The sequence below is a fragment of the Garra rufa genome, chromosome 2, assembly GCF_049309525.1.
Source record: "Garra rufa chromosome 2, GarRuf1.0, whole genome shotgun sequence".
NCBI classification, from domain to species: domain Eukaryota; kingdom Metazoa; phylum Chordata; class Actinopteri; order Cypriniformes; family Cyprinidae; genus Garra; species Garra rufa.
In genome coordinates this window covers 31,442,716-31,461,517 of record NC_133362.1, presented here as the reverse complement: position 1 = coordinate 31,461,517, position 18,802 = coordinate 31,442,716, and the positions used below count along the sequence as shown (strand labels likewise).

Sequence of the window (18,802 nt, the reverse complement as noted above, 5' to 3'; positions counted from 1 at the left end):
ACATATTTCAGTGAGACATCATTTACGTTCTATTAAGCCATACTAGTCTTAATATCTGGGGTTCCTTTTAAGAAGTATTGGAATAGTGAGGTGAAAAAAAATGCAATGAATGTGTGTGTCTTCAGATGGTGTGAAGCACTAAGTGACCTCACACAAACACACACACACACACACACACACACACACACACACACACACACACACACACACACACACACACACCTAGCGCAACTCTTGCAGCAGAAGCATCATAGTTGATCCAGAAAGAGACCCAGGACAGTATGGTGATCAATGTTGAAGGCATGTAGGTCTGCAGGATGAAATATCCAATGTTTCTCTTCAGTTTAAAACTGAGAGACAGACGAGGATATGACCCTGAAAGTGAGAAATGAAAGTACTGTCAGTGTGTTTACAAAAACACATTCACACGGGAAACCTTACAGTAAACTAGCATTTAAAAGTATAGGGTCAGTAAGACATCTTAATGTTTTTGAAATCAAAGGTTTTTAAATCAAAAATACAGTAAAACAGTAAATATTGTGAAATATTATTACTATTACGGTTTACTATTGGAATATATTTTAAAATGTAATTTATTCTTGTGTTGGGAAAGATTTTTAGCAGCCATTACTTGAGTATTCAAAGTCAGAAATCATAATTTATCAGAAATCATTCTAATATGCTGACTACTGAGTCTTTAATATTTTTGTGGAATAATATTTTTTGATGCTTAATAATTTTATGGAAACAACAATATATACAGTATACATACATATATATATATATATATATATATATATAGAAAGTATTATAGGATTAGTGTACTCCAAAATGATAATTTCCTGATAATTTACTCTCCCCCATGTCATTGAAGATCTTTTTTTCTTCAGTCGAAAAGAAATTAAGGTTTTTGAGGAAAACATTCCAGGTTTTGTCTCTGTGTAGTGGACTTCAATTGGAGCCAACAGGTTTAAGGTCCAAATTGCAGTTTTAATGCAGCTTTAAAGGGCTTTACATGATCCCAGCTGAGTAATAATCGCCCATTTTTAGTTTTTATGTACTAACATTGGAAAGGTAACGCATGACAGACAGAGGTACCAACCCAGTGTTTACAAAGCAAACTTGCACAAATAAAGTCAAAGCCCTTTACAAAAAAAAAAGGTAAAAACGGTGTCGGATGATTTTTGAAGTCGAAGGAGAAAAAGAGATTTTTCGCCCTACCCTACCTTTCTGAACCGAAATGCACAGACAAAGAACTAATCACATGTGACCTTTCCAACGTGATTACGCAATGCGTGAAGTTATAGACCACATCGCAGAGCTAGTGCAAGATAAGAATTTGTGATTACCGCTAAAAAGATGGGTCTCAGTCCACTTCCAAATGAACTCTGGTGGGGTTCGAATGAAGTATGAGCGCAACACGGACCGACTAATTCCAAACAAACCGAAAACAGCAAGTAATGACAAGATTAAGAGAGTTTAAAAAGTATATAAATTTACTTTTTTTTTTTGGAAAATGACAGATCATTTCGCTAGATGAGACCCTTATTCCTCAGCTGGGATTGTGTAGAGCCCTTTGAATTTCCACCTTCAACCCACTGATCCCCATAGAAGTCAACTATATGGAGAAAAATCTGGAATGTTTTCCTCAAAATCCTTAATTTCTTTTCGACTGAAGAAAGAAAGACATGAACATCTTGGATGACATGGGGGTGAGTAAAATTTAATTTAAATTTTAATTTAGGAGTGAACTAATCCTTAATTAAAAAAAAAAAAATCTTACTGATTTACTAACAGTAGTGCATACAGTACACATTGTGGTTGATTGGTTGTTTAACACTTAAAAAAACAAGCTGCAAATTGGACCAGAATCTATGTAGCAGCTTAACTGCATCATTTCTTTAATAACAGAATTACAACACACATAATTTCTCTGTGCTTATAAATAAAAAAACACTTTGAATCATTCATTTTTTAACTGAGGTGAACTAAAGGTAATCTTGGCATACAGTATTTCTGAAGGACAGAGGAGGGCTGACTCATCTCAAAATAAAGTCTTTTCATCTCATGAACATGCAGGGAGCGCACTGTACCTGTGGCAAACACCGCTTTCTTAGACAGTGTTTTATAATCAATAATAGAGAATTGCGGCAGCTCAATATTGTCCACCCCCGTCACCGAACTTCCTCCCTGCCAGTAGAACTCAATGTCATCTGTGGTGTAGCCATCTGAGAGACCAAAGAGGGACAGAAACATTCAGAAATACAAATAAAGTCACAAAACAGCACGCTGGCTCAAAGGGAAAGCTGCCTCCCTCACATTCCCACAGTCTGTAAATCAGCATGTGACTGCAGTGAGAACACTTCTGTGAGAGGTCTGGTCCAGGTCTAACTGACAAGATTGTCCCTGCAGACTCTCTGCGCTTATCTCCTGGAGAGCACAGTACTGCAGAACATTAAAGCTTAATTAGAGGATGAAGTCTTGTGATAGTTGATTCTCCCTGTTCTTCATTAAGTTCAATCAAAAGAAACATCAGCCTAGAGTCCTGCGTGACTAAAGCACAGCGATAATCCTCATGAAGGTCTGAATTTTTCTGTCATTTTAAAAGAAAAGTGCATCCAAAAATGCACTCATGTTGTTCCAAACCTGTAAGACCTTCGTTCATCTTCAGAACACAAATTAAGATATTTTTGATGAAATCCAAAAGCTTGCTGACCCTGGATAGACAGCAATGCAACTGACACGTTCAAGGCCCAGAAAGTTAGTAAGGACACAGATAAAATAGTCCATGTGACATCAGTGGTTCAACCTTATTTTTATGAAACTATGAGAACACTTTTTGTGCGCAAAGAGAACAAAAATTATGACTTTATTCAAAAATAGAATTAAGTTGAATTAAGTCTTTATTTTTTTGTTTTCTTCGCACACAAAAAGTATTCAGAAGATGAATGAAGGTCTTACGCAGTGTTGATTTTGACAGGCATTTTTGATTAAGTCTTTAGTCACATTTTAGTCATTTGAGTCTTTCATAGTTTTAGTCAACGAAAAGTCATTGCATTTTTGTCATTACTTTTAGTCAAACTGCAGTTACCAACATTTATTTTAGTGACTATTTGATAGTCTCCAAACAAAAATAGTCATTATTTCTTCTCTATTTACACCAAATCAATTAAGTTTATGAGAAATCTGAATCAAGGATTGAATTTGGAAAAACTGGAATAAATTATAACAATTTTCATTTCTGGGTAGAGATACAAATTAAAAAATTTTCAGATACAGTAGGTACTTTTTGTTGGTTAACATTAATGACACAGATAGGTATTTAATTAGAAATGCTGTCCCTTTAAGACAGAAGGCATGCATGTAATACTGACAGTTTTTTTTACCCTGTTTACATTGATTTAAGCCATATCTGACTGTATTTACATGAGATACTCAAAACGATCGTCATTTGGACTACTGTGTGTGTATTTGAGCACTGAGAACTGATCACACACTGTATGAAAACTGAAGAAGTGGAGCGTGTGCAAGAGAGAGCACTTCTATCAGCGCGATTCCGCCTATCTAGCCTTCACTAACTTTTAGTTAATCGACAATGAATTGGCCATGGTTTCAGATCACTAGTTCACATTTTTGTAGCCTATCCATCCACTGCAGCTGTCATACTGAGACTAGATATACAAATGCCATTTATGATCCAATGACAGGGACGCACATTGAAAGACAAAGCAGTTAACCTATCCTATATAGAATGTATTTTGAATATCCAGTAGTCCTCAAATAACATTCTAATCCTGTCTCGTCTTGTTAATGAAGACGCTGCATACAATATTTTTCATTGTCGTCTTTGTTGTTGAAATTAACACTGGTCTTACAGGTTTGGAACGACATGAGGGTGAGTAATTAATGATAGAATTTTTATTTTTGGATGAACTATGCCTTTAAGGACACCCTACTTGTGTAAAGTATTTTTGCCTACATTACATACAGTGAGTCTGATGTGCATGTGGTGAAGGTGACATGGTTTATGTCTACCGTGTGAAAGTGACATGGTTTATGTCTGCTGTGATGTTGGTGTTGTGGTTTCTCCTTCATGCTGTGATATGCATCTCTGAGCTCTGACATGACAGCAGCCTCACAGGGCTACAGCTGTCTGCCCAACAGAGCAGACACCCAATTACAAACACTGTCTGTCACACCGAGAGAGACAAAGTGCAAAAGAGATGGAGCAGAGGAGATGAAAGAGAGCAAAAAGAAAGAGTGACAGAGTTAGACAGTCGCAGAGACTAAGAAAGATGAAACAGAGAGATTAGTCAGCACAGCCAGATTCTCTGCAGGTGTTTTTCACGATAAATGAGATGATGCATAAATGCATTATGATTACACAACTGATTGCACCAGTATTTTTGCTGCATTGCCGTGCAACTGTTGCTTGCAACTGCATGCAATAAAGACATTTCAGCATCTTTATGTAACACTGTCAGTGAAAACTTGACTTAGAGTGGTGTGTTGTATAGAAACAAAGTTTCTATCTATTCATTCTCTCTATATATACACAGTATGTTTTGTGCTACTAATAATAAAAAAAAATGTAAAAAAATAAAACAATCATGTCCCTTGGCTCATATATAAATTACTATAGGCATTTTTTTAAATTAGCATTCACATAGAACATGCTCTTGTTTTAAAAACAGTAAGTTGAAACACAAGTCACAGGAGAGTGCAAGCGGTCAAGACGTGCATGTCTTAAAAATGCACAAGACGCTGAAAAAGATGTGATGCAAAAGCTATGTACATAATTTAAAAAAAGGCAGGCAGAATACATCAACATGTCCTGTGTGAATGGCCCCTAAGTCTGCCCTGCAGTGCGTTTCCCAAACAACGGCATAATTCGCTGCTTAACCACCATAGTAGGATGCATCTTTGGAAAAATTACCTAGTCATGACTGTTGCACATACTGGAGCAATAACTTCTGCGAATGTATGTGTTTGAGACCTAATTAATGTCATATTATTGCTGTACAATAGAGATCAAAATTAGAGAACAATCTTTAAATACTTGGTATTTTTCTGAAATATTGTTAATCTTCATCACTCAAAATTTGAATGAATATTAGCTGTAGGTATACCACTGTTCTGCTAACATATTTGACAAAATAACTTGATTTTTAAATTTTTATTTTTTTTGTGGAAAACACAGTGTTCAAAAATAAAGAACAGTAACCACTGTAGCAAAAAAGAAGATTACAACTAAGGTTCACACTTGTCATATGTTTGGTTCGATTAAAATGAACTCTGGTGCAATTGCTCTGTAAAGGCCGGGACACACCAACCCGACGCCAACCAACTAGCGCCGACCGTCTTGTCGCCTCTAGTCGGCTGCGTCTGCGGGCATCTGGGCAATTAAACTGAGCACGAACACACCGAACTGACGAAAGCCGACTGCAAACTAGAAGGTGCTTTCTGCGCATGCGTGAGGAGATATACCGTGGCGTACCTGCAGATGGCAGTAGTCTGTATTTTCATTCCAAGAAAAGAGAATCCCGGAAGAACCGCCGCACGGTTTGCATAGCGTTTTCCGTTATGTCGTACTGCACTGGCCTGTCTTGGATCAAATTGATCAACTCGCCTTCAATAGCTTCGTTCCACACAACCATAGTTGGTTTCGAATTGCGAAATGATGACAGCGAGCCGATTCCCTCTTGACTCTTTTCTTTGCTTGTTACGTCACTTCACGTTCAAGTCCTCCATGCGCTCTGATTCGGTGTCTGAACAGCCAATCAGAGCGCTCTCTTTCCCAGACGGCCCCGACAAGCCCGACGCCGATTCAACATGTCGAATCGGGCAAACTTTGGCCGACGCGAGCCCGACAAAACCAGACTCGAGCCGACGTGCGGAACACACCGAACTGGCGCGCTTCACCGACGCCCACCAACTGCCTGACGAGGCCAGACGGCCGATCGTCGGCTTAGTGTGTCCCGGCCTTAAGTGCGGTTCATTTGAGTAAGTGTGAACGCTACCATCCGAACACTGGTGCGCACCAAACAAGCGGACCGAGACTGCTAAAAAGATAGTTCTCGGTCTGCTTCCAAATGAACTCTGCTGTGGTTCGAATGAAGTTTGAATGCAACACGGACCAAGTACTTCTAAACAAACCAAAAACAGAAAGTAATGACAAGATGCGATGCTATGCGACATGATTTCACGAAGGGAACAAGCGGTATATCCAAAACAAAATGAGCAGAGGGCAAACATGGAGCAACGAGAAGGTAAAGTGTCTTTTATGAGTTCTTTGTGAGTTCGCAGGTGGTAAAAATATAATAATATACATGCAACAAAGAGCGCGCTTAGTCCAGCAGACGGCATTAAATGTATTCGACTTAAAGCAGAGCTGAGCAGACCGATCCGTGAATGGGTACTTTGATGCCATACACCCTCTGCGCGGCTTCAAGTCGAATACACCTTTTCATTTTTATTGGAGTGTCTGATGAGTTCCTCCATGAAATATATGCCATTGAACGCTACCAATTCCAGGGTGAACGCTAAGCAGACCAGTAGCAAATGTATAATTTTTCCCTTTTAGTCCAGACCAAATGAAGCAAACGAACTGAACTACAAGTGTGAACACACCCTAAAATTTTCAAGGGTTACAGTTGTCAGAAATTAGTAGAAAGTGTAGAGGCCCTTGCTTTAAATGACTTCAGCACATCTGTGGCCAGAGGACATCACTAGTTTCTCACACTGGTGTGATCTTGGTCCATTTTTTTCTACTCTTCTTCCATATAACTGTTCGATAACTGTTGTGAGTTTTAGAACATTTCAGTGTTCTTAGCTTCAAGGACTGCTTTACCCATTTTGCAGTGTGACGGAGGCATTGTCTTGCAAGAAAATTGCAGGCTGATTGGGAGATGCTTGCAGGGCAGGACCTGCATGTTGCTGAAGGAGGTTCTGATAAACATTTGCATTCACACTGACAAGTATCTGTATAAGCAGCCCAACTCCTGCTGCAGAAAAAATCCCTCAAACTATGACACTTCCTCCTCCACCTTTCACTGACTTCTTTACGCACTTGGGCTTCAGTTTTTCCTTAGTTTGACATTGAACGAAATGTTTCCCATTGGACCCAAATAAATTAAACTTGCTCTCATCACTAAAGTGAACTTTGGACAAGTTCTTCTCTTTTCACACAACATGCTCCTCAGCAAAGGTGAGCTTAGCCTTTTGATTCTTTCGGCTGATGACAGTGTTGCTAACTTCTTTCAATGGAAAGTAGCTAAACCCCACTTAAAAGGTCGCTAAATGTTGCTAGATGACATTATACGTCATAATTAGCATATTCATGGTCACTGTCAGTTGTCTTGCCCCTCTGTGCTGCACAAAAAATATTAATACAAAGTTTTCATTTATATATTTTACTGTTTCTGATGTCAGACAACAGGATGAATATGAAATAGTGACTGAAACACGGCCCATTGAGAATACATTACCAGCTCTCGAAGATATTAATCTGCACTGAAATCCTGATTCATAATCACAACATTGTATAATGAAATCAAATACACATACGATTAAGACAGTGGTTGTGCTGTGATTGCAGCTATACCTGCATGTAAAATAGAGGTAGAAGCAACAGAATATCTTCTTATTTCAACTGAAAGTGATGCTCCTCTCTATCGCACACTGAACAGAGCAGACGCAGAGAGAGAGAGAGAGAGAGAGAGAGAGGTGTCTGCGTCGGGAAAGCAAGACCTCACGAGTCTCACAAACTAAATAAAGTTTGCCCAAGAACTCGCTCGATTTGTCGCTAGACGCTTTTTTGGACAAAAGTCGCTAAGGGGGTCTGAAAAGTCCCTAAATCTAGTGACAAATTGCTAAGTTGACAACACTGGCTGATGACAGGTCTGGCCTCTGCAGAGTGCACTTTTAGCTCGATTTCTCTTAAACATTCCGAGGCAAATCCTTAATTTGTTCAGCAATGAACTGGCAAGCAATTCCAGCTGTAGTGTTGAACCGATTCCTCATTGAGAGTCTCTGCATTATCCGGTCTTCTTGTGCATTTGTCGTATGTGGATGACCAGCCTTTTTGGGGACTTTGGGAAATTAGTGTCATTGTAAACCTGCAATGTTTGAAATTTCACAGATTTGGACTGACCAACTTCTCTTGCAGTGGCTGAAAAGGTCATTCCTTTGGCCTTCATCTGGACAACCTCCTGTCACAGGGAGCAGCCCGTCATCTTGCAATCTCAGTGAAAATTGGAGAAATGCAGCTAGTTAAATAGGGTTTGTCATATACTGTAATTAAAGAAATTAACACAAGGTGCCAGATTAACACTAATAACTTGGAGGTATCTGTAAGTGTTCTCTAATTTTGATCAAGGGTCTTTTTCAATTAAATTCTCTTTTATGTTTTTATACTGTGCTTTAGAATACAATTAATTTATGAAATATGCTTAAAAAACTGCCTTTCTACTCCTGTTAGGATCATTTCAAATAGGATTTCAGTGACCTTAAAATTCAGGAATTGTAAGTTGTTCTCACTGTCACACTGCAATTTTGATCTAGACTGTGAATAACGAACGTCACCTGAGGACTACTTTGCTATTTTTGTTCTCTGCAGTTTTGCTTTATTTCCAGATGTTTGATACAGTCACAGGTTCCTCTTACATCATACTGAGGGTTCCCTCGGGTTAGTAGAACATATTTGCTCATGTACACTTTTCAAAAACAAAGCTTTCATTCTCTTGACAAACTAAAAATTTCAAATGAAATTTGTGTATATGAAAGATATAGATTGTACAGCATGTTAGCTTGCTTATTTTACTCAAGAGAATGATCTACATCCACATCGTACTAACTAGAAACTGCTTCTAATCACAGGTCACAGAGCTGTAGTTCCAACCACACAACTTCGGGACTGTTTGTGAATGTTCCTTCCTTCCTACAATAACTGTGATTACACAATCAGGCCAACTGAGCTATTCATGCTTGTTAAAAGTTAAACCCCAAACAGTACTTACAACTTTCAATCTCCAGCGTGCAGTTCTGCTCATCCAGAGGGTATCTGCGCAAATCCATCATACATGCAGCTGTGGTAGTTATCCTACAGATATGAGGTGAAAAACAATACAAAATGATGCTATTACAATCAAGCAATTGCCTAGTGGATCTACAGACACTAACAGTTTGAGTCTGACTGCTCAAACATACGTCTACTATTCTAGAAAGCGTGAACTCTGTGCAGATGTCAGAGGAGGCAAGTGAAACATTTAAGCTGTACATTTCAGAGCAGATGGTGTTACAGCCACCTGCTTCCACCTGTAATGAGATTTATATTCAAAGCAGGAAGGCTTTGCAGAACTTTAATTCATGCTGAACTAATATTGATTTGACAAGCACGTGTACTTCTTCATATGACAAAATAACAAATGTAATCATCTCCCAATCAATCCACTTTAAGAGAAATAGATGCAAGTAATTAGCTGATAATACACTAATATTTGCTTACTGTTCATTCACATGACATTGAAATGTTCTTTCACAAGCTGCTGGATAAACATCACTGCATAAACACTGCGTTCCTTATACCTCTCTCATGTTTCATCCCTCTTTATTCCTCTCCTGTGTAATTGCCTTAACGCCGTCTCAGTCATGTCTGCAGCCCCTCTTTGAAATGCCTCTGGCTGGATCTTAATTACGCTGAGCTTTAATTAACACGGAAACACACACGCGGTGGCCTTTCAGTGCGTGACTGCTGCATTTTTTGACAACTTATGATGGAATTTCTTCTTCGTTCTGCAGTCCCGGATGAATTTTGGTATAAAAGCACTTTTTCCTGACAAACACACTATGAAATACACATGCTTCAACACACTTTATTTTTACCATATACTTATTTATACTGTACTGTTTTACTGAGTGGCAAGGAGGTGGTTATAGAATCAGTTATCACATATATTTATAGACACGCGCTCATAGGTGCACACTGCTATAGAGCAGCACATGTCCATACCTCTCAGGCATAGTACATTAGATATAAATTATACAGTATTGAGCAAGATGGAGGAGAGAGGGAATATCGGACAGATAAAATCTGCACATCTAACTCTCCACTATGTAGGGAGAGAAAGGTACAAAAGATTTCTTTTTTCTCAAGAGATCTTTTTATTCATCAAAGAATCTTGAAAGATATTATGGTTTCCACATAAATATTAACCAGCACAACTATTTTAAACGTTGATAACTACAACGGCACTTTAGTGCCACGTTAAAAAATAAAACAAATCTAATATTATAAGATACAAATATTTAGAGAATAAAGTCGAAATTACGAGAATAAAGTCGAAAATACGAGAATAAAGTCAAAATATTTTTACAGTAATATCAAAATTATGAGAATAAAGTCGAAATGTTTCGAGAATAAAGTTGAAATGTTTTGAGAATAAAGTCGAAGTGTTTCGAGAATAAAGTTGAAATGTTTCGAGAATAAAGTCGAAGTGTTTCGAGAATAAAGTCGAAATGTTTCGAGAATAAAGTCGAAGTGTTTTGAGAATAAAGTCGAAATGTTTGGAGAATAAAGTCGAAGTGTTTCGAGAATAAAGTCGAAATGTTTCGAGAATAAAGTCGAAGTGTTTCGAGAATAAAGTCGAAGTGTTTCGAGAATAAAGTCGAAATGTTCGAGAATAAAGTTCGAAGTGTTTTGAGAATAAAGTCAAAATGTTTCGAGAATAAAGTCGAAATGTTTCGAGAATAAAGTCGAAGTGTTTTGAGAATAAAGTTGAAATGTTTCGAGAATAAAGTTGAAATGTTTCGAGAATAAAGTTGAAATGTTTGGAGAATAAAGTCGAAGTGTTTTGAGAATAAAGTCGAAGTGTTTTGAGAATAAAGTCGAAGTGTTTCGAGAATAAAGTCGAAGTGTTTCGAGAATAAAGTCGAAGTGTTTTGAGAATAAAGTTGAAATGTTTCGAGAATAAAGTTGAAATGTTTCGAGAATAAAGTTGAAATGTTTGGAGAATAAAGTCGAAGTGTTTTGAGAATAAAGTCGAAGTGTTTCGAGAATAAAGTCGAAGTGTTTCGAGAATAAAGTCGAAATGTTTCGAGAATAAAGTCGAAGTGTTTCGAGAATAAAGTCAAAATGTTCGAGAATAAAGTTCGAAGTGTTTTGAGAATAAAGTCAAAATGTTTCGAGAATAAAGTCGAAATGTTTCGAGAATAAAGTCGAAATGTTTTGAGAATAAAGTCGAAGTGTTTCGAGAATAAAGTTGAAATGTTTCGAGAATAAAGTCGAAGTGTTTCGAGAATAAAGTCAAAATGTTTCGAGAATAAAGTTGAAATGTTTCGAGAATAAAGTCAAAATGTTTCGAGAATAAAGTTGAAATGTTTCGAGAATAAAGTTGAAATGTTTCGAGAATAAAGTTGAAATGTTTCGAGAATAAAGTTGAAATGTTTCGAGAATAAAGTTGAAATGTTTCGAGAATAAAGTTGAAATGTTTCGAGAATAAAGTCGAAGTGTTTCGAGAATAAAGTCGAAATGTTTCGAGAATAAAGTTGAAATGTTTCGAGAATAAAGTTGAAGTGTTTCGAGAATAAAGTCGAAGTGTTTTGAGAATAAAGTTGAAATGTTTCGAGAATAAAGTTGAAATGTTTCGAGAATAAAGTCGAAGTGTTTCGAGAATAAAGTTTAAATGTTTCGAGAATAAAGTCGAAATGTTTCGAGAATAAAGTCGAAGTGTTTCGAGAATAAAGTTGAAATGTTTCGAGAACAAAGTCAAAATATTTTGAGAATAAAGTCAAAATTACGAGAATTAGTTCGTAGCAATTACGAGATTAAAGTTACAATATTTTGATAGTATATTCTAGCCTATTACACATGCAAATTGGCTGGATTGGGAGCACTTGGAGCGTGAAAAACACATTATTGCAAGACATTGCTTGTATTTTGCTGCCTAATGAATACAATCGAAGATGTAAAATATTATTTCCAAACATACTGTCCCTGCAAGTATAATACATGGTATGATTTCTGCTATTAATCCCACATATATTCAAATAAATTCCGGTGGCCTGGCAACTTCTCCTGGTGCTCTCAATCTGGGCCATTTGCATGTGCAGGCTATACTTGCTACAATTTAATTCTTGAAACATTTCGGCTTTATTCTCGAAACCTTTCGACTTTATTCTCGAAACATTTCAACCTTATTCTCGTAATTTTGATTTAATTCTCAAAACTTTTCAACTTTATTCTCGAAACATTTCGACTTTATTCTTGTAATATTTCGACTTTATTCTCGTAATATTTCGACTTTATTCTTGTAATATTTTGATTTTATTCTCGTAATATTTCAATTTTATTCTCGCAATATATTGATTTTATTCTCAAAATATTTCGACTTTATTCTCAAACTATTATGACTTTAATCTTGTAATTTTAAAAATTATAATTACATATTTGTTTAGAATTAATTAACTATTACACTATTATATTATTTAATTATTATAATTTAAAGGTCCACTGAAGTGTTTTGAAACACGCAGCGTTATTGTATGTGTTGACATAATTTCAACTGAAACAGGAAGATGGGGCAGGACATATTATGCAGTTTCATCCCCTTTTTAAATAGCCAGCCGTGTTTTGTTTATATCACAGCTTGGGGCAAAGATGTTGAGCTCGGTAAAGCTGCATGTGACAGCGAATGACAGCCACAATCTCATCCATATCGCTATAAACTATAACATTCTGTGTAGAATTTAAATTAATTGTTCACTGTTCCCATATAATGCACTAATGCCAGTCACCGTACAGAAAATATAAATTCTGTGAACAAGTGACCGATTTCAGCCGCAGCTTCAGCATCTATTTATAGTGTAGGGGGCGGGATGCTTCAGATTCTAGAGAGCATTTGATTGGACAGAAAGTCTGATGAGGAGCTAAAGTGCAGGATGATGTTATAAAAATCTTTGATCCATATTGGTGAAAGTTAGAAAATGCAAATTTTGTCATTGTTTTGGAGCACACTAGCTTATAGGCTAATATATTCATAGTAAAAGCCAAAAAGCCTTAATTTTGATTTCATGGGGACTTTAACTATTAATGATAAATTATTTGGATGAATCCAATCTATGCTAATTGCTGACCTCTGTCTTAGACAACTGAAAAGATCTGTGGTCCCATGAGCAAAGATGGAGAATTTCAAATTATCTTCTTCCAGAGGGCTTCTGCACCAGCCAAGCAACTGCCACTGAGATGAACAGGATGCTAACAGAATAGCCTGGTTCAACCAGGACAGAGACAGACTCATCTTTCTTTGGTAAACAGAACCTGTATTCCCTGACTGAGACAGGATACACATCTCTCACTGGGCTTGAAATTCTACAAAAAGCACCATCAGGACAGCCAAGGGAATAGGGTCAGCCAAAAATACAGCATACACATGCAGACAGAGATAAATGTAAAGATGCACACACACACAAAAGAATCCAAACATTAATCTAATGCATGAAAGAGAGAAGAAGTGACACACACACACACACACACACACACACACACAAAAGATGCACAAACAGAAACTCGCTGACCTGAGGCCGTAGAGCACAGTCCCATCAGGATGGAGCCGAATCATGCGGTTTTTCACTGTGACCCCGTGGACAAAAGATTTCTTGTCATTTATGAAGTAAGTATCAGGCACCCAGAGTTGATCTGCCACTCTGTTATCCAAAGTCAGATTGAGAGGAATCCCTGTGTAGGACAGACGCTTATCTCGCCAAGACTGCTGGAAATACATGGTGATGGTATAATCCTGAAAAACACACACAAAACTGTTAACTTCATCCATTCCAAAATATTGCAAACTTCAGACACACACTGATCACAAATTAGGTTTTTACAAAATATCTTCATGGAACATGAGCTTCACTTAATATCCTAATGATTTTTGGCATAAAAGAAAAATCGATAATTTTGACCCATATAATATATTTTTTGGCTACCTAAGACTGGTTTTGTGGTCCAGGGTCACACATATTAAATATTATCAATCTATATAGAATAGATTAGTGTTTTTTAATAATGTTTTAAATAAACATGCCCCTTTAATTAACTGACTTTACCAAAAAAGGAAGTTTGATGTCATAAAAGCTCTAGAGTTGTTTTGTTTTATGTGTTCTTTTAGTGTGTTGTGAATCTAATGCAATGAAAATAATTTTTATGACTTTTTAAGTGTTACTTTAGAGTCAAAAATGTGTCACGGTTCTCACATCTGCCGTGTTCTCATGTCGCGTCATCTGTGTGTGTGTGTGTGTGTGTGTGTGTGTGTGATTACGTTGTGCGTCACGCTCATTCAGCGCAGCTGTCAATCAGTCCCACACCAGGTGTCCCTCATCATCTCTGGCTACAAATACTCACCTCAATCTCTTCTTCCCTGTCTGACAGTTCTACGTGTTGGATGTTCGTGGGTTTTGTCATCTTGTGGAGTTCGTGTTGGATTATTTCTTGTTGGAGTCTTGTCGGATCATTGGACACACTCTACACGTTTGCACCACGGAGATCACCACGCATCATTCACCAGCTGTCTGAGCCCTCGTGTCACTCAGCCGGGAGAACATCACCACCATCACAGCCATCATCATCATCACGCCTTTCCATTTATTCAATAAATTCTGTTTGTACACTGCATTTGTTTCCTCCTCATTCTCTCACCGTTACAAAATGTGCACATACAAAAATAAAAAAGCTAAATGAAAACTGCGTGGGTAAATGTGCATGCTTATTAGCATATGCAAAAAAACAAAAACATATGCACTAAAATCTATAACTTCTGTAAATCTCGCTCCCCTTTCTGTCTGCATTTGTAATCTCAGAGAGGACATGCGCATCCTTCTCTAACATATCTAAGTGGATGGCAACCACCTCGAGGGCTAAGCTTTCCTTCCCCTCAGCCAAGACCTCGCTAACCCAGTTTTTCTCAGCTGAAGGTCATACAGCCACTGCCTCCAGATGTGTAAAAACACAAAGCATCATCCAAGACGACAAGCTCTCCTTTGCAGACAAAACAACACAATTATAACAACACTGTGGCCCTGGTGCTTCATGCTCCACTATAATATAAACAAAGCAGCGTTCATCATTGCTTTGAGGTCAAGTCAGTAAAATAACCAACTTAAACAAAACTAAATGAGATCCCGTTCCAACAGTACATCCATATTTCAAACAATGTTCTGCTCTCAGTAATTGCCACTTACATGACTGTGCACTTCATTTAGGTTTGCTGTGAAAAGGAAAGAGTCCCTTAAGATCCCAAATGTGCTGGGACCAACTGTAAAGGCAGAGGTTAGACTGAAAAACGCAGTCACATTTGCACAGAGGCTTCTGCTTGACCTCCATCTCCCAGTCGCCACGTTTCTCAGCTGAATAAGTGGTGAAACAAATTAAGTTGAGATCCCATTAAACCAACATGATAAATGAGAGTGAAGGTTAAACAGACAGAGTGGATTCACCCTGTCCCTCACAGACACTTACAAACCCCTATAAAAGAATCACAGCATCTGTCCGTGTCTGTTTTAAGTTATATTTTAGACTGACAGGCAGATGAAACTTATGGAGCTAATTTAGTCTTTTAAAGGAACACTCCACTTTTTTTTGGAAATATGCTCATTCTCCAACTCCCCCCGAGTTAATAAGTTGAGTTTTACTGTTTTGAAATCACTTTTAGCATAGCTTAGCATAGATCATTGAATCCTATTAGACCAATAGCATTGCGTTCAAAATTGACCGAGTTTCGATATTTGTCCTATTTAAAACTTGACTCTTCTGTAGTTATATCGTGTACTAAAACCAGCGGAAAATGTTAAGTTGCGCTTTTCTAGGCTGAAAAGATTAGGAACTACACTCCCATTCCGGTGTAATAGTCAAGAAAGTTTGCTGCCGTAACATGGATGCTGAATGGATTTCAAAACGGTAAAACTCAACTTATTAACTCGGGGGGAGTTGGAGATTTAGCCTATTTCCAAAAAAAGTGGAGTGTTCTTTTAAGCTGAGATGTTAAGTTAAAATTTTATTAAAGGGTTACTCCACCCCAAAATGAAAATTTTAAAAGCTTTGTTCGTCTTCGGAACACAATTTAAGATATTTTGGATGAAAACCGGGAGGATTTTGACTGTCCCATTGACTGCCAGGTAAACAGCACTGTCAAGACCCAAAAACGAATGAAAGGAATCGTCGAAATAGTCCATCTGCCATCAGTAATCTGAATTTTATGAAGTGACAAGAATACTTTTTGTATGTAAAGAAAAAAAAAAAACCACTCATCTGCTTCACTGTAGTGGCATTTTGGATACTATCCACCTGCGTCACGTGAGACAAATTGTTGAATAAAGTCATTATTTTTGTTTTCTTTACGTACAAAAAGTTTTCTCGTAGCTTCGTAAAATGATGATTGAACCAATGATGGCAGATGAACTATTTTGACCACGTCTTTCATACTTTTCTGGGTCTTGACAGTGTTATTTACCTGGCAGTCAATGGGACAAATATTTTTGCTTCCAAAATATCTTAAATTGTGTTCCAAAGACGAACAAAGCTTTTATGGGTTTGGAACAACATGGGGTTAAGTGATTAATGACAAAATTTTCATTTTGGAGTAGAGTAACCCTTTAACATAATGACATTTACATGTTTATGGTTCTCTGAATCAAAGTAACAAATTAATATTTGATAATTGTAACTAGGGGTGCGCAGTATACCAGTAGACACGATTAACCGGCATAAATTTGTCAACAGCCAAAGATTTTAGACTATGTTCTCTATCGCGGTTACATGCTTATGTGACGATGCTGTTCTACATGGTCATGAAAACTTATTTTTGCACGTGTTTTGAAGCATTGCAGTTTAAAAACAAGTGATGTTAGGCCACTGAAACACAATCAGCAGTGAAAGAGAACTCATTTTGCTATACGTGCGTCTTGTTTGAGAGACGCAGGAGTACTGAACAGAGTTATTTATGCCACTTTAAAATACACACACTTGTACGTTTCAAAATATCTGTCCTTGGAAGTATCCTCGTAAACACAGTAATTTAGGTCTGAAGTGTCAATTGTTTTGTTAATATATGGCTAATAATGTCATGAGAATAACAATAATATAAAATTGTTATTATTAATTTTATATTCTAATTTGTTTGGCTTCTGAAACACCAGTGTGAATGTAATTTAGACTGAGACAGTAAAGCACAAATAAAAAGAGGGTTAAGTCTCCTTTAAAGTTGAAGTACAAGACTTTTTTTAACTTAAGTTTTCTTGAGAATATGGGTTGAAGCTTTTAATTTTGAACTCTCAAAGTGTATTAGATAGAGGAATTTAACTTTAAAATGTGCAAAATTGTAATTTTTTTCCAAGTCTTCATTTGTCTTTTTTTTTTAAATATTGCAATAAATATTGTATTGTGGACTTCATATTGTGATATTATCGTATTGTGAGATTCTGATATCATTACATCCCTAGTATTTAACAATAATACAGTAGAGATCTAGAAAAATAATTTTGTCAAAATGATTTACTTTTGACCCCTTGTACCTGTTCATGTTGACATTATTGCTGTGATGGAAACAGGACAGTTCCATCTCTCACAGTTCTATGTTCACCTGAAAAGCATGAAATCGGTGCTGAATGCCATTTACTGCCCTACAGTTTTAAGATACAAACTGTGTAAAAATGTGACACAACAACTTAAAAAAACTATGTCGTGTTGTGACTAAGAAATAAAATATTAATCATACATAATTTCTTTAAATGTCCCTTTTTATAAGCATTTGAATATTGCAGTAGATCTGTATATACGCTCTTGTGTTTTAGGGTAGTATCAGTCATGATTCCAAGTTTAGCACATTGTTTGCTGCAATGCAGTAAAATTTGATCCTATCAATATTAACCCAGGGAATATGCAACATCTTTCATTAAACATATAAAAGGAACAGCAGTGATGATTAAAAATGAAAATAATTAGTATCCTCCAGTTGTGTGATGCACTAAAAGCACTTCAGATGTTTCTGTCGCCCTGCAGGGGTGCAGGTAGGTCCTGTCCCAGCACTACTACTCCTCCACACTCATCTGTACTGCAAAGTCTCTGTTAAGATTCCTCTCACAGAGCACACGCACATCATCCAGCACAGTTTGCAGATTTAAAACTGCCTATGCAATCACTTCATAACATGCCTTTGGGGGAAAAAAAAAAAATTCCTGAAAACATTTTTATTCTGAGACTGCATGTATCCATGTCCCTTAAACATAATTTCAAAAATGTCACCAAAATGACTGAGATCTTGTTAAAAATAACACATGACAAGAACTTTTTGCTAAGAATAATAGTATCTATTACACTTTCTCCTTTTGATCAAATACAGCACAAACAGTAAAATCATTACATATTATTACACTTTAAAATGTTTCTATTTTAAGATATTTTATTAAATAATGTAAACATAATTTATTCATGTGATGGCAAAGCTGAATTTTCAGCATCATTACTTCAGTCTTTAGTGTCACATGATCCTTCAAATCATTCTAATGTGCTGATTTGCTAATCAAGAAACATTTCTTATTATCAACGTTTAAGCAGTTAATATGCTTAATATTTTTGTGGAAATTGTGCTTTTTGTAATAAAAAGAACATAATTTATGTAAAATAGAAATATTTTGTAACTATGCAAAAGTCTTTAGTATAACTTTCAATCAATTTAATAGCCTACATCCTTGCTGAAAAAAGTATTACTTAAAAACTTTTGAACAGTAGTGTGTTAAACACTAAAAGTATGTA

The 18,802-nt window shown here is 36.7% G+C and overlaps 1 protein-coding gene across 2 annotated transcripts in view; it reads right to left on the bottom strand.

Moving 5' to 3' along the window:
• The window catches only part of gabrb1 (gamma-aminobutyric acid type A receptor subunit beta1), a 39,555-nt gene that overhangs the window by 2,166 nt on the left and 18,587 nt on the right, over positions 1-18,802 (bottom strand). For both annotated transcript variants that reach the window (XM_073835098.1, XM_073835099.1), the window contains 4 exons: positions 13,573-13,793; positions 9,018-9,100; positions 2,094-2,228; positions 223-375 (listed from right to left, as the gene is read on the bottom strand). In XM_073835098.1, coding sequence (XP_073691199.1) covers positions 223-375; positions 2,094-2,228; positions 9,018-9,100; positions 13,573-13,793 — 592 coding nt within the window. The remainder of the gene's footprint in view (positions 1-222; positions 376-2,093; positions 2,229-9,017; positions 9,101-13,572; positions 13,794-18,802) is intronic.